At 41.4% G+C, this 20,009-nt stretch overlaps 1 protein-coding gene across 2 annotated transcripts in view; it reads left to right on the top strand.

Annotated features, from left to right (window-relative positions):
- kif26ba (kinesin family member 26Ba) overlaps window positions 1-20,009 on the top strand; it is a 91,115-nt gene that overhangs the window by 61,960 nt on the left and 9,146 nt on the right. Inside the window, exons 8-24 of one of the 2 annotated variants that reach the window (XM_019359632.2) lie at window positions 1,365-1,510; window positions 1,779-1,895; window positions 3,126-3,312; window positions 5,218-5,413; window positions 9,765-9,936; window positions 10,588-10,914; window positions 11,000-11,176; window positions 11,709-11,844; window positions 11,942-12,176; window positions 12,295-12,399; window positions 12,582-12,703; window positions 13,522-13,698; window positions 14,330-14,634; window positions 14,763-16,367; window positions 16,580-16,803; window positions 17,081-17,230; window positions 17,346-17,560. In XM_019359632.2, the coding sequence (XP_019215177.1) occupies window positions 1,365-1,510; window positions 1,779-1,895; window positions 3,126-3,312; window positions 5,218-5,413; window positions 9,765-9,936; window positions 10,588-10,914; window positions 11,000-11,176; window positions 11,709-11,844; window positions 11,942-12,176; window positions 12,295-12,399; window positions 12,582-12,703; window positions 13,522-13,698; window positions 14,330-14,634; window positions 14,763-16,367; window positions 16,580-16,803; window positions 17,081-17,230; window positions 17,346-17,560 (4,596 nt within the window). Of the gene's footprint in view, window positions 1-1,364; window positions 1,511-1,778; window positions 1,896-3,125; window positions 3,313-5,217; window positions 5,414-9,764; window positions 9,937-10,587; window positions 10,915-10,999; window positions 11,177-11,708; window positions 11,845-11,941; window positions 12,177-12,294; window positions 12,400-12,581; window positions 12,704-13,521; window positions 13,699-14,329; window positions 14,635-14,762; window positions 16,368-16,579; window positions 16,804-17,068; window positions 17,231-17,345; window positions 17,561-20,009 lie in introns of both variants that reach the window. The other variant, XM_005458961.3, reaches the window with a different exon arrangement.

Genomic DNA, 20,009 nt, shown 5'->3' with positions numbered 1-20,009 from the left:
AACGAGCATTTACCTTCGGCTCTGTGGCCCTTGGCTGTAGACACATGTGGGGATTCTGGCACAGACCAGTCTACTACACACTCATGCACATTTTCGCAGTGAGCAAAAGGGAATTCATTAAAAAGGAAAAATTAAATAAAAGTCCAAATGATCCTGAACAAATGGATGAACTTCAGGAATTGAATCGTCTTGCTTTGAGTCATGTGTGATGGATTTTGTTATCGTTATTAGAGTAGTGGCCGTCCTTAGTAAAGATGAATGCGTGTGTCTGCGTAAGCTCGTGTGTGGATGTCTTTGAACTCCTGAAACAGCGCTGCCATGTTCCCTCACACATATTCACTTTCTCTCTGATAGCAAAGGTATATCAACCTGATGAGACCATTTCACAGAAATATACATAAACCGCACATACGTGGATTCAAACGCATTATGATAAGTCAGTGGAGTAGGCAGCTATATGAGCACAATTTGCAGTTTTCAGTAGTCAGAACAGAAGGACGCATTATAGAGCCACATATAAACTCCCACAGATGTGTGTTTTAATGTGTTCTTTGTCACTTGCACACAGGCTTTAAAGGCAAAAAAGAGAAAGGGTGGTTGTTCAAGTGCTCTGTGGTTATGTTAGTGGTGCTACACAGAGCCGTTATGAGTCAGGGAATCCATCTGATCTGCTAAATGAAAAGAAATCAACTGGTAAATCTGATAAATCAAAGTAAATGACCCACTGTTGCTTTAAAAGAGCTCTTTAACATAGTGCATAGCAACATTTTATATAATCTTTAACATGTGTTTAAAAGCTTTCTTTACGTTTTATCTGGAAAACTGAGCATTGTGAATTAAAGAAGTGTATTGCTTTATAAATACTACTACAACTGCAGCAGCTTTCGGATACTTAATACAACTCTCTTTGTTGTATTTTTTATCACATTTTTGGGACAAATCATCATTTTTGACAGTAGTCTAGATGCTCCAGGAAACACTGAGTGCAGAACAATGTAAAATTACATTGTAGATGACAACTTCCCCTCCGTCCTTTCTCGGAACAAATCAGACACATTTCTCTACTCTGCATCACAGGAGTCAGGCTTTTGATGTCGTCTGTCGTTCGTGCAAGTGTTCCCGCCGGTGTGATTGTTAGGTGTGACATATGGCTTTGTTTAGGTGTGTGTTTGATCTCCAACTTCTGACAGCCAGAGCAGGTGTGGGAAAGGGATAATCATCATCTTGTGACTGAAAGGGACAGACACATGCATTTCACACACACATCTATTCACACTTGGGAGTGTTATTTCTGTTGATGTTCTTTCTGATAGATCTTCAGATTATTTCCTGTTCACTATTGTCTTTCTGGCTTTCTCATTCAGGTAAATCTTACACGATGATTGGCCGCGATGACTCTCTTCAGACTCTGGGTATAATCCCCTGTGCCATTTCCTGGTTGTTTAAGCTCATCAACGAGCGAAAAGAGAAAACTGGTGCACGCTTCTCCGTCCGCGTCTCTGCAGTTGAGGTCAGTGATTGCAATGAAACCGTAATTTGAAACATTCCCTGCAGAAAAAAAGGAGTGCCAATCCTGATGCAGACATTTGACAAATCAGGGCACTGATAGTCTCTAAAAAGCACTGGCAGTAGCTGTCAACTATCTTTAGTATCTGATCTGATAGTATCTAGTATTTAAGATTCTTCTGGCCAGATTTAGTCCTAGACAGATGTTAAGAAAACTGAGAAAATAAAATGAGGAAGATACTGTTCTTGAAATAATCTGTGCTTTTGTGCAGGTTTGGGGAAAAGAGGAGAACCTTAAAGACTTGTTATCTGAAGTGGCTACAGGCAGCTTACAGGATGGGCAGTCACCTGGGGTCTACCTGTGTGAGGACCCCATTTGTGGCATGCAGGTACACATGCACGAACACACAATTAAAAACATCACAGCTTACCTTGGAACTGGTTCATGTCACTTGTACCTGTAGATTTAAACCTTACAGATTCAGACTCTGTATAAATGTGTTTTCACCTCAAACAGCTCTCTGCAGTCTTGCCTTGCATGTGAACCCACAGACACTCATCTTGGAGGAGATGATCTAGTATCATTTTCATTCAGCTCAATAACCACAACTGATAAATGAACATAAAAATAGTTTTCTATGAATACATTTGAATATGGGCGATGTTATTGATGAAGGGGTTCTTGAGTCCATCTGGTAGTACTGTGGGTGTGCATCAAATGAAAAAAGGGACTTTGATCGTTCAGCATCCTGTTTTTATCCAACAATGCCAAAATTAGGTATTTTTAAAGAGATGATTCAGAAACAGTCGGATGAATCATTTACCTGATTGTGAAAACGATGCCAAAAAAACACTTGACACAAACAAAACTGGAAAAATAACCAGAACTCTCAAGAGGCTCATTGTGTATTCAAACTTTTGTTTTTTTAAGTGACTTTTCAAAATTACAGGCAGCTAAACAAACTCCTTTGATAGCCAAGATTCAGAAAACAAAAGACGGCTTACGTGAATAAAATTCTAATCAACATCACTATTATTAACATCCTTTGCAGGTATCTGTGCAGTAGTAGTCTCAGTAACGTGTCAATGTAAAAAGCACACCAAAAACAAATGAGCGACAATGGGTTAGCAGCCGTATATGTGTGTGTGTGTGTGATCAGTCATACTGTATGTTTATAGGATTAGAGGGTCTGATACAAACACATCTGTGTAATCCTTAACTAATCTGACATAATCTCATCAGTAATGATATCCTGCAGTACCACACACACACACACACACACACACACACACACACACACACACTCTCACTCCATTCCTCTCTGTCTATTACTCACATCTGCTTCCCTCTATTTCTCACATACCTGCAGACAAATTAGAAATGATTTATTAAAAATATGCCAATCAGTCTGCCGCCACACTGAATCCTCACAGTACACAATATTATCAGTGTTTAAACACTTCTCCCTCGCTAAACCAAATCCCTCAAGCTAAGGTGAAGTGGTATCTTTCGCCATGTCTGACTGCCTGTCCTCTGGTTACTCACGGCTTCTTCCTTATCACGTCTATATAAGTGCAATATTCTTATGCTTTTTTTCTTCTTCCCCAAACTCTTCCAGCTGCAGAACCAGTCTGAGCTCCGCGCTCCAACACCAGAAAAGGCAGCCTGGTTCCTGGATGCAGCCATAGCAGCTCGCCACAGTAGCCAACGCTCCAACACCACTGAAGAAGAGCACAGGAATTCACATATGCTCTTTACATTACACATATATCAGTATCGCATGGAAAAGACAGGAAAAGGAGGAAGTAAGTAGTGCATGCTTAAACCCTGGTGTTCCTAACTGTTATTACTGGTGCAACAATTAAATGTCTCGATAGCAACATTTAACGATTACATCTACTGCGCTCTCCTTTGCAGGAAAATAGTTGTTGTTTGTTGTGACTATGATAATCACAGTAGGATAAAAGCAGACAGAAACATACTGTTTGCTATGAATACATTGTGGAACACAGGAGACCAAAGTAAGGAGCGAACAATGAAGGACAGATCAATATGCAGATCGATCTAAATGCTTCCTATTATGGTTGCTACAAATAAACTGCAGCAACAGAGATGCACATGCACATTTTACTGAACGTATGATCCCTTAATATATTAATCAAAGTCATATCCAACAGTTATTTTGGTCTTTATAAATAACCAAGTAACAAAGCAAACCCAAATTATGTCTGATTATGGCCATTTATGTTACACACAAGTGTGGGTATGAAATAAACTGTAATGTGCGTGCATCTGTGTATGTATGAGAGAAATGTGAATGCTTAAGAATGATAACTGTAATGAGAGGATCCACTGTTTTGCAGCAGGGATTCTGTCCATAGCCTAAACTTTCCTAAATCTTCCTGACTTACATATTTTTTAAATTTGTTACACTTGCATGTTTCTTTCAATTAAACACATTTAATATTAGAGAACAATAACCTAAGTAAATGCAAAAATACAGTATTAAAATGATGATTTAATTTATTAAGGGACCAGACCTACCTGGTCCTGTGTGAAAAAGTAATTATCCCCTAAACCTAAACCTTTAAACCTTCATTTAATTATTTTGAGCCACTCAGATCGAGATTTGCAGTGTTTCACATCAGTGTCCTGCTGCATAACCCTGCATCAGTTTGTGGCCTGCATGAGCTTCAGGGTTTTCCTGTAGACAGCAGAATTAATTGTTCCACAAATTACGAAGTCATCCACATCCAGAAGCTGCAAAGCAGCCCCCGACCATCACACTACCACCACCGTGTTTGATTGTATGTTCTTCTTATGAAGTACTATATTAGTTTTATGTCAGATCTAATGGGATGTAAACCTTGTAAAAAGTAAAAGTCTTGTCTTTATTGGTCAGCAGTGGTTTTCTCCTTGTAACTCTCCCATGGATGCCATTTTTGCCCAGTCTCTTTCTTATTGTTGAATCATGAACACTGACCTTAAATGAGCTAAGTGAGGCCTGCGGTTCTTTAGGTGTTGTTCTGTGTTATTTTGTGACCTTCTGGTTGGGTTATCAATGCAATCTTGGAGTAATTTTAGTAGGTCAGCCACCTCAGTGAAAGTTCACCACTGTTCCAAGTTTCCTCCATTTGTGGATAATGGCTCTCACTATGGTTCACTGGAGTCCCAGAGCCATAAGAATGCCTTTTTAACCCTTTCCAGACTGATAGATTTTAGTGACTTAGTTTCCCGTCTGTTCTTGAATTTCTTTAAATCGTAGCATCATGTGTTGATTTTTTAGCCTTTTTTCATGTAACTTTTTCATGTTCTTCATGTTCTGTAATTGCTTAATTCAACAGAAAGTAATCTGGCCTGAGTGTGGCTAGTGAAACTGAGCTCAGCTTTTCCAAAAATGCGGTTAATCACCGTTAATTCGTGATTTAACAAGGGGGCAATTACTTTATATACTTACTTACTTTATATAGGACCAGGTAGGTCTGCATAGTTTTTCTTCTACTTTATAAATTAAATAATCCTTCAAAAACTACATTTTGCATTAATTCGGGTTATCTTTGTCGAATATTAAGATTTGTTTGATGTTAGGAAACGTTTATCTTAATATTATTACTGTCACTGTTAATTTCGATTTTTTTACAGCTGCCGTATACTGTATTAACAACTCTAAGTTGTCCTTCAATCTTGAGCCATCTTTTCTCTTCTGCTAGTGTCAGGAGGTCGCAGTCGCCTCCACCTGCTGGACCTGGGCAGCTGTGATGTTAAAGTAATCGGAGGAGGAGGAGGTGGTGGTGGGAAAAGCAGGGAGAACTCTTCACCCAGCTCGGCTCCTCTGTGCCTTTCGCTGTCTGCCCTCGGCAATGTGATTCTGGCCCTGGTCAATGGGAGCAAACACATCCCGTATAAGTACGTTCGTGTGGGTGTGTGTGTTTGTGTGTGTGGGTGAGTGGGAGTATGACTAATTAATGCATAAATTTAAGAGGAGAATAAAGACAAATTCAGAAACTGGTGAACTAAAATGTTGAGAAGAGTGAACGGTAGGCGAGGTGGAAAGCAGAATCTTGATTTGAGAGGCAAAAAGGAAAGGAAAGGAAAGTAGCAGATTTCATAAGTTGCTTCAGGTTTGGGGGACTTACTGTCATAAACAACAGCAGCTGGTGTTGCATATTCATCACATTCATTTTGTTGGTTAACTGACTGCCAATGACAGCAAAGGAGAGAGGAAGAGGCAAAGATGATAGAGCCAGTAACTCTAGCCAGAAGAAATTGTTTGAAAATAAAAATACTTGAACCAGGGGAAAAGAAATCATAACAGCTAAAGTGATGCATAGTCCTGCTCTGGCAGTAAGAATACGGGATGTGAAACTGTAAATGCCCTCCTTTTTTCTAATTTCTCTCTGCTTCCCTTCTGCTCTTCCACTCTGCTTAAGGCTGCGTAGCTCTGCGCTCCATGCTGGGTTAATTTAATCACAAGCTTTTGCATTTACATTGCAAAACAACCTGCTACTTAGCATTGAAGCTCTAAGCACAGCTTTGCTGACTCTGATTTGGCATTGGTGACTCAGACTCTTGTTGGAGTGTGATGGGATTTGACTGGTTTTTAACAATCCATGCTGTGTTACTGGCACATTTTTAAATACGGTATCTAAGAACTAAGAGTAAGTCTAAGACTGTTGAAGTTGGACTTATGGAGGATATATATATATATATATATCTTCATTAAAAATATAATGAAGGTATTTATTTATAAAGTAAAATAATAAACAAATAACGAGTTAGGATCACATAGATCTCTGGTGGTGTCCTGTGCACAGACTGTATATAAAGGACGAACACAGGCATTGTGACGTCACTAATTAGTTAGTGAGTTAAAACCTTGAGCAGAGGGTTTTCACGCTCATTCAATTGGCCCTTTGAAAGTGGGCATGATGAGCGAACACACTCATAAGGTAATCAGTAACACTGGATTTTTTGGAGACCACTTTACAAAATAAAGTGAAAATCATGTTAGATGTCTGAGAAATTCCTAAATAAGGTCCCAGACAAAGGAACCAAAGGACCATTTACAGACTAGACTTCTTTATAGTGTGTATTTTTCTTTAACTAAAGGAATTCCCACCTGATTGCCCTCAGGCACCTCTCCAGTATCTTCAGATCAGGAAGCTACATCCATCTTTTCTATACAGTCTATAGTTCTGTTGTGTCAGGTACCAGGATGTTGGCAGTGGTCCCTGTGGAGTTGTTCCAGCTGGCACCACCCTCTGATGCTTGATCAGACTGGGATCTGCTGCTCTGTCACTTTCCATCTGCTGATCCTGAACAGTTTCAGTGGCGTGGTTGGGTGCATTGCCCTGCTAATGGAGGCTGCTACCACATCCCAAGGTTCACCAGAAGAACATAATTTACTTCACCTCTCTCTAGTTTTAATGTTGTGACTGATGAGCGTATTTCACCCACAACCAAACTGATAGATCAGCTGAATTTCCTATCACCTTTCTCATCCCAGAAACCAAAGCAATCATATAGCAGGTTGTTTCCTTTGAGGGGAAAATATTCGACTCGCTTAAAGTCCGGCTGCTCATTTTCTTTCATCACAGTTGCTGAGCCTGTCTTGCAATGCTTCACTGCTTCCAGGATAGGGTCCCGTCCTGTTTTTATAATCCCAGTCCTGTTCCAGTACTGTTGCTAGGTAACCAGTGAATCTACCATTTATCAGTACACTTTTGGACTTTGTAGCTTCCCAGTTCACAAAAAGAGTCAGACTGTTCAACCAGCACTGCCTTCTGTAAGAATCCAAGCGTCTCGGCACGATTCAGCAGTCAACGTGCTTGAAAGACCCATGTTTCAGTCACAATATGCTCTTGTAGAGACCCTTAACACATTTACTAAACATTCCCTTTCCTCATCGTGGATGCTGCACAACTTCTTGTCCAAAAAATGTTTTCTCTTTCCCACTCATGTCTCTCTGTCAAACAAGACACTCAAAGGGCACAGTTTTTTCCTCTTCTCGCCAAAATCTCTTTGACACTAGAACTCTAGATTTTCTCAGTTTATTAGTTTAGTTAAGTAGAAATTTGTGAGCAAAGCTGTACCACAGTGCTGCTTATTCAGTTCCTTAGTATGAATTTTCTGAAACAGTGGTGATCCAGGAATTTAGATGGCAGAGAGTGTCATATTACATATACGATGTTCCTGCCTGGTAAAGCTTGTAATAAATCTAGCACAGGCTGATAGGTAAGACCCAATCCAACATCCCCAGCACTTGAATTAACATCCAAATGAATACTTCATGAGTCATGAGTTTACCTACATTAATCTCAGGGAGATATGCAGAGATAGCTCGAAAGAGAGCGAAAGAGAGAGACAGAGACTGGAGGATTTGTTGAAGCCCGAGGCAGCAAACTGAGAAATCAGAAAAGAAAAGAAGAGAGCAATAATGAAAAAGAGGAGGAGGTCAGATAGGAGCGTGTACGTACTTTGTGTATGTACACGCATGTGAATGTACACATACGTGTGCAAGACTTGACTGCGGGCTGTGTTTTTAGAAAAGGGGGACAGCAGCATGAGGTATCGGGCCACAGAGGAGCTGTACTCACTGCCAGCCTGCAGGCCTCAGCACACACACAAACATTATGAATGATTGCAGTAGCCCACCCAGGAGAAAGTCTTTTCTTAAACACACAGCCTAGTTTTACTCTCCCATCTGCTCGTTTAATCTCTCTGGGACATAGACCATCTCCCAATATTAGACTTTATCATACCCCGAGCGCCTCTTTTAAAGGGACTGTTCACCCAAAAATCAAATGTATATATTTTACTACTGGTCTGGAGTGCTGCTTATCCATCTAGATTGTTTTGTGATGAGCTGCACTGTCTTGGAGATATTAGAAAATTATGTTGTGAGCAGTTTCATGCAGGACTTCATCTCTTTCCACTAAACTACACCCATCTACTTTATTACTGTCCAGAGTGAAGCGTGCATGTACATGTGACACAGCATGACAGGAGTTGAACATTAAGGGTGTGTGTCCACAAATTCTAGTTTTTGAACTGGAAGCTCCTTTGGGCTCATTTTCAGACCAAGAAGCACTTATTTTTGCAAAGTTACAGGACTGCCGCTTTTGTTATTAGATTGTAGATAACTGTCCGGACAGTTTTTTCTCCACTGTTATTGGATGTTTGATAATGTAAGTCCTTAGTCTTCTTGATTTTGATTGGCTGTTGAGATAAGAGTGACAGCCAAGTGCTGTGTGGTTCCAAAGTTTCAACTATTTTCAACTAAGATTGCTGAGAGTGTAGTGGTGAACGAAAGCTGTTTACTGATGTTTTTGCATCAAGCACTATCCACACTGACATTCATAGGATTCATATAGAAAATAGACAACAACAGTGCGAGAAACTGCTATCTGTGACCACAGATCCTAGTGGTGTTAATGTGTCATTTTTTAAAATTAACGTACTTTATATTATAAGGTATTGATGCTACATTTTTAGATAGAAAACCATCAATCTAACAAGGTGATATGAGTAGCAGTGGGTGACACTGGGAATGAAGAACCCCCTTTTAACAGGAAGAGACCTACAGCAGAACAGGGTTCAAAGAATGTCAGCCATCTGTCATGACTGGTTAGGTGTGAGGGCAAAAAAGAAGAGAAAAAATAGAATATAAAGACAAGGACATAAACTATAGACGAGAGCAGTACTGGCATACAAAAGTACTGGGAGTGAAGAGGGAAACAAATAGTTCCTATATTAAACTGCTCACAAAAAGGTTTGCAGATACTTTGAAGTCACCAGGTCATGACTGAGTTTTTCAAAACTCTGGTGTCTGGAAAACTGAAAGATAAGTACCATCTGGTTCTATTATATTTAAGAGAAGCTAAACATCTATAGCAAATATTTAAAAAGCTGCACAACCTACACCAAAAGATGGATTGAAAAGTGCTGCAGGTGAGAGGATAAATATTTAATAGGTTAACTGTGAGCTTTAATTAGCAAATTGTTTGTGTCTTTTTGCATTAGTAATCGGTACTTTTTCCATTTAAATCTCATGTTAGCCTTGTGTTGTGTTAATGTTTCAGACTCTCTAACTTGTGGAAAATGCTCTACCTGACCAAGAAGAGTTATTAATAACCTTTAGCCAAAACATACGTGGGCATTTGTGAGAAAATCTACCAGTTTTATCACACCTTTAAGTGACTGTGTGCGTTTACAACATGTCTTCAATGCTCACATCTCAGTGTATATGTGTAACCAGGGACAGCAAGCTCACCATGTTGCTAAGGGAGTCGCTAGGCAACATGAACTGCCGGACCACCATGATTGCTCACATCTCTGCCTCACCTAGAGATTTCTCAGAAACCCTCTCCACTATTCAGATTGCTTCCCGGGTGCTCCGCATGAAAAAGAAGAAAACTAAAGTCACAGTGGTGAGTTTTATTTCATTCTTCGTGCTTCATTAAAATAATACAATTATCCAGATATTGACAAGTAAAGTGCCAGGTATAATATCTTAAACAAACATAAATTACTTTTTTGACAGTTCATTTTACGCTGAAACACACATTACCTTGACAGTGCACTGCAGTGTTTTAATTTTTGGAGTTTAGGTGAAAATCTTTTATAGAAGTTGAAACTATTTATTTGTGTTAATGACTTGCTTGTGCAGAGCTCATACAAAATCTTTTATCTTCTTGTCTCCGTTTGCTGCTGACACAAATTCACTTCTTATGCTCACAGATGTCAAACGTGTTCTGCAGAAGAAAAAAGGTTAAAATGAGGGCTTCAACTCAATAAAATCAATAAAGAAGAAATTTCAAACCACAAGATACTCTATTAATAATATGCTATACAAATAGGAGGAATTAAGTTAAACTGAACTGCAATGGAGTAAAGTTCTTATCTTCTGCCTTGGGTCCATATTAGTCATCCCCTCATCTCCTTCTTTCTGGTCTCTAACCTGTCAATTAAAAGGAAAAGAAAAAAAGGACAATCTCACTCTGCAAATCTCAAAAGGAAATCATTTCTCTCTCATCGCTCTTCTCTGCTTCCACTTTCCTTATTATCTGGGCTCTTCTCAGCAATACACATCCAGCTCCTCTGGGGGAGAAAGCTCCTGTGAGGAGGGTCGCATGCGTCGTCCGACCCACCTGCGACCTTTCCATCACCGCGGTGACCCTGACTCTGACCTTCCGCTGCTGCGACTCTCCAGTGACCCCGACGAATACTCCAGCAGCGAGCAGTCATGTGACACAGTCATCTACGTGGGTCCGAATGGAGCAGCTGTGTCAGACAGAGAGCTAACGGACAATGAGGGACCACCAGAATTTGTACCAATTATTCCTGCGTTGCTTCGAGGTAAAACTTCAGAGCAAAACCAAAATCAGGCAACAGGAGCACAGAACAAGGTAATTTGAAAATATCTGCATTTATAGATTAGACACTTAGCATTATTAAGTAGAATATTTGTGATGAAGAATAATTCTATAACAGGTGCAGTCTCAGCCGGACGAGCAGCCCAGTGGTCCCTCACAGCCTTTGTCTCAAGCCTCTCAGTCTCTACTTGGTCAGCCGCTGGCTCCTGTCCCAGAGGAAGGAGCTGAATGCCTGAAGTGCAACACCTTTGCTGAGCTGCAGGAGAGACTGGACTGCATCGATGGCAGCGAGGAGGTGAAGAACTGTCTTCTGCTTTTGTTTTTGTTGGTATTGGGCAAATAAAAATCTTAGATATGCATAGGCTGACATAGTATGATGGGATCTGTAATAGGGGGTTTATTGAAAGCTTGATAGCTGTTTTTGTCAATTTATTCAGATGAAAAAGAAGCGTTTTGTTTGTATCTACTTAGCATTTTGTTCATTGTGTGTCAGGCTTTTTTATTGTTGTTACAGCTGCTGTTTGTGGTGGCAATTTTCTGTCCCTTTCAATACTCATGTATTTCCATTTGTGTTTGGATATAACACATTCAAATTACTTTTCACAAATTACCTTATTGTGAAAATATTTGTACAGAACCCCAATATTTGCACGGCAATAGCGCAGGTTGTTAGGAGCTCAAGTGATCTTTTTTATTCTCTTCCACCATCACTGAAGTTGTGATTAAGGGTGTACTGTAATTTAGAAATAAAAGCGACATAATTTCAGAATTCTCTCTTTGATGATAGTTGTTACTCTTCTGTTCTCCATCTCTGTTCATTTTTGCAGGTGGCCAAGTTTCCCTTTGAAGAGGCTCCAGCTATCAAACAAGGGGTCAAACAAGAGGCATGTCCATCTTCATCTGTTCCAGCTGCTGCTCCTGCTCCAGCCCCTCCAGCTGTGTTGGATACAGAAGCCAAAACAGGTTCAATTATTATTAGGAATAATGATGATGCTTCCGTTCGTATTTTGCATGTGCTGTATGTTAACATGTAAATCACCTTTGGGTCTTGTATTTCTAGGACCTGCGTGTGATGTAGGAGGTGCCGTGCAGGTGTCCAGGAGGAGGACCAATGACCAGCAGCTGCAGGAGATCAAGGAGGTGGTGGAGGAGGCTGAGCTGGCCCAGACAATGATCCACAGCCTGACTCAGAGTTCGGGCTGCCCAACAGTTACGAGTACCAGAAGCATTACAGGAAGCAGCAGCATCACCTCTAACCCACTGCACAGAGCCAAGAACGCCCACCTACATGACAGGTAAGAACAGGTGGTTTAGATTCAGTACGCTTTTTCATATGTTACCATTAGCCTTTAGGAAATATGTTTATATGTTTAATTCATGATATATTTCTTTTACTGTCTCTCATTTATGCAGTCGTGAGAGTCTGAATGTGGTGGGCGGCAATTGTGAGGGGAAGTCACGACCTCTAGGATCACCACGTCTTGGAATTGCCAGCCTGACCAAAACCTCAGAGTACAGGTGAAGCAAATATCCAGTGAAGCATAGTGCTGATGGCAAAAATCTTCATTTTGTTTTGAGCAAAACTTGGAAAGTGTCAAATAAAGCTATGTACTATAACTCTCAAGTGCTCTGATGTGTAAATGTTCAGCGCAAAAAAATTCAATTTGCGCAATACAATTCATTTTTATCTTCCTTCTCAGGCCTCCATCATCCCCATCCCAGCGGTGCAAAGTGTATACTCAAAAGGGTGTCATTCCAGCAATGCAGCCTGTATCCTCAAACACTCAGGAAGGCCAGGCCCTGGATGCTTTGACCTCAGACAGTATGCTTTTCTTTGTTTGACACAATTACGCTTTAGAACTAATTTTTTAAAAATGTGTATACGTATATATGCTATATATGGATATTACATTTAATTCTTTTTACTTTTCCATTTCACTCCTTTCTCTTCTTATTTTCTTATCTCAGTTTAAGTTTCAGTTTAAATCTAAATTTTCCTTTGAAAATGTGATTTCTTAGGTTAAATAGTAACATTTCATTACAACTTGGTGTCACTACCCATCAAGTCATCTACTTCAAGTAAAAAAATAAGAAATAAGCTACAGTGAAGTCTTGGCTGGTCAGTTCTAGGGTATCCTTTAGGGTGTATATGAATTTCTTTTAAGATTACAAAAATAATGTTTGTATAGTGCTCCAATTTCAAAGTGAATTTGTTCCCTCCATTTAATGTTGCATCTATTTGGATAAAGACCTGAGATAAAGACTAGAAGAATATTGGAAAAACATCATTTTTGTTTTAAATGCAAGAAGTCTTACAAATACTGGTGAGGTGAGAAAAATCAGTAAGCAATTTGCAACTGATACTTGAAACATTTGATGACATGTTTCAAGCATCATGATGAGAAACATTTGTTCTTATGTGCATCTCCCCGTTCATTAACGGTGAATTCTTCCCGGGTAATGTTGCTGCTGTTTTATATATGCTGAATGCATAAAAGACACATACTGAGTCACCTGTGTATGACACAGTTTATCTGCATAATAATCACTGGTTTGAACTTGTCTTCTCAGCATGATGCCAATTTCCCTGCACTTGGAAAACAAAATAAATTACAATGCCAGATGTTTCTGATTCTACAGACAGTTTGGCTGCAGACAGCGGTCGTTCCTCCACAGAGTCCCTGCTGTCCAGGAGTTCTCCTGCAGGGATGAGCCCACAAGTCCGTGAGCCGACTCCATCGTTATCTGCCAGCCTGGGCTCAGCTGAGACGCTCTGCGATGATGATGTACCACCAATACCTTTGGATAGCAAGGATGGTAAGTTCCAGTAAACACAGCTTGTTTTAACACGAGGAAAAGTGGTGAGAAAGTACATTGTGGGTAACCCTTGCAGTTTTAATGACAATAAGGCGCTCTATCAAAACCACATGCAGAAATGTCAAAACAGCTGTAACCTGTTAAGACTCAAGGATTGTTCTAAAGTGTCTGGAACTGAATTGTTGGCGGGAGATCTCTTGATTTCTGTGAGTTGTGTCAGAGAGGTTTCTAGGATCAGTTTACTTCTGGAGCATCCCTCAAATGTTTGAGTGAATGTGGAGATCTGGAGACCAGGGGGAGTTTTTCAAACTCTGGAGAGTTTGAAGACAGGGTGACTCTCTTTGGGTTCATGTTCCTCAGCAATTTTCCCAGTGCAGCGGGTAGCTACTCCCATCAGGGATGGATATTTGCATGTGAGGTGTGCTTGGTCTGCAGGAGTCATGGGTCTGAAGGTTATGTCCACATGAATGTAGGGACCCAGCATTTCCTAGAATAACATTGCATCGTAACTGAAATACTCTTTTCCACTTTTAATTTTTTTTTTTTGTTGATCAGCATATACATAAAGACAATGACGACCTGAGAAATTAACTTTTTTCTATCTTTATCTTTTTTCTATCTTTTCTTCCAGGAGTCTCAGGTTCAGCAGCATCTGCAGGAACACTTGGACCTCCTGTACTTGGGGATGATGAACTGGTGTACACTGTGGTTACTGGAGGTGAGGAGGACCTTGACATTACTGCTCTCATTGAGAATGAAGGCTTGGCTGGTCGTCCAGTAAGCATCATCAGCTTCAACAGTGACTGTGGCTCTGCAACTGCCCTCGCTACCTGCTCTCAACCCATTGGTACTGCTTTAGATGGAGTTGTGGAGGATCACATGCTTCTAGGTCCTGCAGCATCTTCGGGGGTTTCAGATGTTGTTGCCATGGCAGAGGTTAGTGCTACTTTCATCGTTTGGTTTGAATTTGCATAAATAAAATAGATTTGACATTATTTAAACCTTAACAGCCAAATTTTGTAATTGTTTCTGGATTTCAACATGTCATACTTGATTGGTTTTAGGTGGCAATGGCCAAGCTGCGGACAGAAGGTGAATCCTTAGCCACAGGAATGTCAAACTGTGGTTCACCCATCTCTTCCTGGGTGAGTGATCTGAGCGTGGGCAGCGAAGCTGATCAGTCTCTTCATAGCTTCAGCCAGTCCCAAAGCCAGCAAGGGGAGGCACTGGCTGATCCTGATCCCAACCAGAGCTTTGGAATCGAGACGCTGGGTGGTTATGAAAATGGTGGTACCACAAGAAGAGGGAGTCTGGAAGGAGAAATGGTGCTGTCAGAGAACCAGAGTGATAAGGGTACTCCAACTAAAGAAAGGCTCAGAAAACTGCCTCCTTCCATGGCTAAAACTAACATCCAAATTCTGGCAGGACCTGGCAACATGTCTCCTTTCAAGACCAACATCCTTGTTCACCCATGTGCAGCTGTCAAACCCATGGTCGTCCAGGAAGCCACCATCCTCTCCTCACCTACAAAGGCCAACTTTATGAAAGATCCAGTCAAATCCAATGCAGCATTTATAGCATCTATTTCAAGTGAGATGAGCTTTGAAGACCCCTGGCTGAAACGTGGTACAGAAGAAGGAAAGTCCAAGGAACTAGTGTGTGAAGGGAAACTGGAGAAGAGTGGGGCAGAGGATTCGACGGGCCACTCAGTAGATAAGGCAAATGGTGGGGGTGGTGATCGTGGCAGTTCAAGTTCAGGTGGTGAGGTGGTGTCATCACCAGAGTCTTTTAAGCGAGTGGTGGATGGTTGTGAGATGGTGGCTGTTGTTGCCCAAGGTGAATGCTTGACTAGTGTTTATAACCCAGATATCCACCGTACAGCTAGTCTACCACGCGGATGGCACCGTGTCAACCGCCATGACGGCTTAGACAATGGAAGCGAGTACCGTAATCTTGGAGTCACCACTTCAACTCCTTGTAGTCCCCGTGCCACACTTGATCGCTGGGGATCAAATGGAAAGCAGGGCTTTTTCTCTCATAAAAAAGGGGGAATCCCACCGCTGCCGCCTGTACGAAAGTCCAGTCTAGACCAGCGGAACAGGGCAGCCAGCCCTCTCCAGCAAAGCACACATGGAGTGTCATCGCAGGGGAACTCGGCAGATGATGCAGGGGTATCTGGCTGTGGCCCTGCAGGAGTAACTCGACAGCGAGGCTCCAGCATAGACAGCAGTAGGCTTTTCAGTGCCAAGTTGGAGCAGCTTGCCAACAGAACCAACTCTCTGGGCCGAGTCCACAGCTCACACAGTGGTTCCCATCATTATGACTGCTTTTCCTTGGAGAGAGGTGAGAGTCTTAGAGGGGCAGGAGGAGTGAAGGGAGACAGCACCATGCCTCGCACTGGACGCAGCCTCAACCGTGCTGGATCACTATCTTCCTCTTCTGGAAACACCAGCAGCCTTTTCAGTGGCAGTACCAGTCCAAACAGCGCTCCACAGTCACCAGCTAAGACCAGCAGCCAGTCAAAGATATCAGCAGTTAGTAAGCTGCTGATGACCAGCAGTCCCAAGGCCAGGAGTCTGTCTGCCTCCAGCACCAAGACTCTGAGCTTCTCTACTAAGTCTTTAAGCCAAAGCTCCAGCCGGAGCTCCAGCCTTCCTCCTAATGGAAAGGTAGGAAGAAATATTTCTTCAAAGTAAATGATCACATGCTCACTTTCTTTAACATCTGTAAACCACAAGCTCATCAGACAAAATTAGCTAAAATTATTTAAGACCTTCCTCAAACTGTGCTTAGCTTTAATGTCCATCCTTTAAAGTAATTAAAGGATGTTGGCTTCCATTTCTCCTTCCGTCCACCTAAACCACTTTACTTGTCTTTTTAGCCCCAGAGTTCAGTCCCGGCCCCTGTGCAGCAGCAGGGACCTGCCCCTGGGTCCTGGTCTACCCAGTCTCTGAGTCGAAGTCGAGGGGGAAGTCTGGCTGCTAAGCTTCCTCTCAGAGCTGTCAACGGTCGAATCTCAGAGCTACTCCAGGGGAGTGCAGGCTCCCGTTCCAGGAGTCATGTTCAGGGAGGAGGCACGGATCCAACAGAGGAAAGAGGGACGAGGTTTGTTAGTTTTTTTATCATAAGAGTATATTTACATATACTGTACACCTATTTAGTGGTTCCTATGGAAGCATTTTTCATTTATTCATAGGACAGCTAATATAAAATGCAAGATTAGATCCATATATTATGCAAGAGTAATTTTAGCAAGTCATGATAATGTAAGGTGCAAACTCTAAAATCTGCAAGGCAAAGTGACATTTAAGTTCATTCAGAAAATAATTTGTTCGAAGTTATTTACTGCTTCCTATTTCCTTGTTCTCAGTGGAGGAGGAGGTGGAGGAGGAGGTGGAGCAGGAGGCGGTGGGGGAGATAGCCTGGGAGAGGAGAGGGCAGCAGTGGTACAAACACTGCCTTCTCCCTACAGCAAGATTACAGCTCCCAGAAAACCACACCGCTGCAGTAGCGGCCATGCTAGTGACAACAGGTAGAAGCTTTAGGGCTCTGAGAAATTTGAAACTTAAATTTCACAAAATAAAACATGTATTTTTTTCTGTGTTTTTGCTTCATCTCTAACTGTGATCTCATAATGCCTCTAACAGCAGTGTGTTGAGTGGTGAGCTCCCTCCGGCAATGGGGAAGACGGCTTTGTTTTACCACAGTGGAGGCAGCAGTGGGTATGAGAGCATGCTGAGAGACAGCAGTGAGAACACAGGAAGTACCTCCTCTGCTCAGGACTCCCTCAGTGAGCACAGCTCAGCCACCACCTCCTCCCGGCGGAGCTCCAGAAGCAGCAAGAAGAGCAGGAGCAACACAGGTCACAACACAAATTTTCTAAATCGCGTTTTAATAACATCTTCACCCCTCAAGTAAAAACTGATAATCCCCTTGCTATTCTTTATAGGGATGCAAATTTAGGATTTTCCTCAACATAACTAGTGGTAATTTCTTCTGATACAAGTCGAAGGGTCTTAGCACTCCTAATTAAGCACAAGCTTAAAAAACATGAAACTAAATACACCCTGCGCTAAAACCGCCCAGATGGCTAGTTTTTATAATTACATGAATAAATATATATCTAACATCTGTACCATTTCTATTAAATGTATCCTCAATGTGTGATTTTTGGCCACTTTTAGCATATTAACTTTTACAAAAATTTTTAGGCGTGAAATTTTGACAATATATTTTTCAAAACAACAATAACATAGAAGTGCTGGAAATAGAAAAAGACACCTTTGTGACGTTGAAAAGCACTGTAACAAAAGAAGCGAACAGTTAAGGGAAAAGTGAAGAAAGCTGTGGCTACAGAAGGTGCTGGGTAAGGTAAGGTGACCCTGACCAGTCATCTGTGAAATGGTAAAAGGGAATCTGCTGGTGTAGGCTGTAATGAATATATATTCACCAGAACAGAACACAGAGAGCTTGCTAATGTGCCTGCCAAATTACTGTCTATTGGTTAAGCATGAGGATTGATATGTGCATAAAAAATCAGATTGAAGAGAGGCAGCTCCTCCCAGTGTGTGTCTAATTATTGATTCGAACTGGAATAAGCCTTTCCATCCAAGTGTGCGGGAAGCAGTCTCACCTCCTGCCATGCAGCGTAAACTCCGGGTTTACTCTCATTTTGCTTTCACCACAACTGATTCTGTGGATCAAAGAGCCACTTCAGTGCCTCACTGCCACAAGATGACACAAAGGTGTGAAGGATTATTCTGTGTTTGCTGTGAATCAAGGTGAAGCCAGTAAGCGAGGAACGATTGATACAGTTGAGCCCCGATGATAGAAAACTGATTATACTCTTAATAATAAAAAGGCAGAAGGAGCATGTGTATAAAGGACCGAGGCAATATCCAGCTGAAATGTTAATTACATCTCCAGCTGAGTCTCTCTTTTTATCCTTGATTTTCATTAGACTGGATTCATGTGCTTACCTCTCTCCTCATATTCCACGTATTCACCCCATCTCTCTGTCATTCATCCAGCTCGCTTCCCTCGCATCTTCCTCTCCCCGCAGACTCAATCTTTCTCTGTCCCGTTCTATGCTGCTTCCTAATGAAATACAAATGTCTCTGCTTGACCTTTATGCGCTGCATCGAGACCAAAAGACAGCTGCAACCTTATTAAAATCGGCACTTCCTCTCCCCTCTCTCACACATACCTTATCACTGACTTTCTGGTGAATCTGATAACTCTCATTCCTGTTGACATGTCTGGAAATTTCTATGCAAAGCGCACGTGTGTTCAGTGTTGCGCAGTGGTTAGATTAGAGACTGACCCGCTGCTATTATCTATGAGCTCTACCTGCTTTTTTATTTATCTCACTTCACACTCCATTATCAATTTCCCATTCTGTCTCGCACAACAGTTTTCTTTTGTCCCCTCCTTTATGTCTCTCTCCAGTGAGTCTTTTATCTGTCTTCATCCCCTCTCCCACCGATCATGTCTGTGCAAACAAGAAAGGTATGCCTACAGAGTGAACCGACAGTTAGTGTGTTCAAGGAAGAATCTGAAATTTGGAGAGATGTCTTTTTTCTTTGCAGAGAGATGTCAGATATATTGCAGTTCAATGTAAGACTAAAGCTTGTAGCTAAACTGCTGTACTATAAAATCGTTCAAGTAACCTCTCCCAGTTTTTTTTCTTCATTGCTACACATCAAATATGATTCAACAGAAATTTAAGAATGTGTCAAATGTGTTAAATCAAAAAAGATCATATAGCTATGTCTGAAGACCCCGAGGGTGATGTTCATTGGTCATTTCATTACTGTAGTTTCACATTGTTAGTACAGGGTTGCTCCTGTCTTTGCCTTCAGAGCTTTTTAATTCTTCATGACAAAGATTCAACAAGGTCCTGGAAACATTCCTCACGGATTTTAATTCATATTGACATGATATCGTCACAAATTAGCTTGAGATCTGGTGTACGTGAAGGGTGCTTGACTACACTAAATTCATTGTTGTGTTCAGGAAATGCATTAAAGATGATTTTAACTTTGTAGTGTGATATCCTGCTGGAATCAGCTATTAGAAGAAGGGTACAGTGTGATCATAAAGGGATAAATATGGTCAGCTACAATATTCAGGTAGCCTGTGTCATTTAAGTTATACTAAATGGGTGCTATTACTACCACCAGCAGCTTGAACCCTTGATGCACAGCAGGAAGGATCTATGCTTTCATGTTGTTCACACCAAACTCTGACCCAGCAGCAGTTTTCTGATCTTCTATTGCCCAATTTTTGTGAGTCTGGGTGATTTAGAGCCT

The sequence above is a fragment of the Oreochromis niloticus genome, linkage group LG1 (assembly GCF_001858045.2).
Source record: "Oreochromis niloticus isolate F11D_XX linkage group LG1, O_niloticus_UMD_NMBU, whole genome shotgun sequence".
Lineage (NCBI taxonomy): Eukaryota > Metazoa > Chordata > Actinopteri > Cichliformes > Cichlidae > Oreochromis > Oreochromis niloticus.
This window is presented reverse-complemented; position numbering and strand designations above follow the sequence as displayed.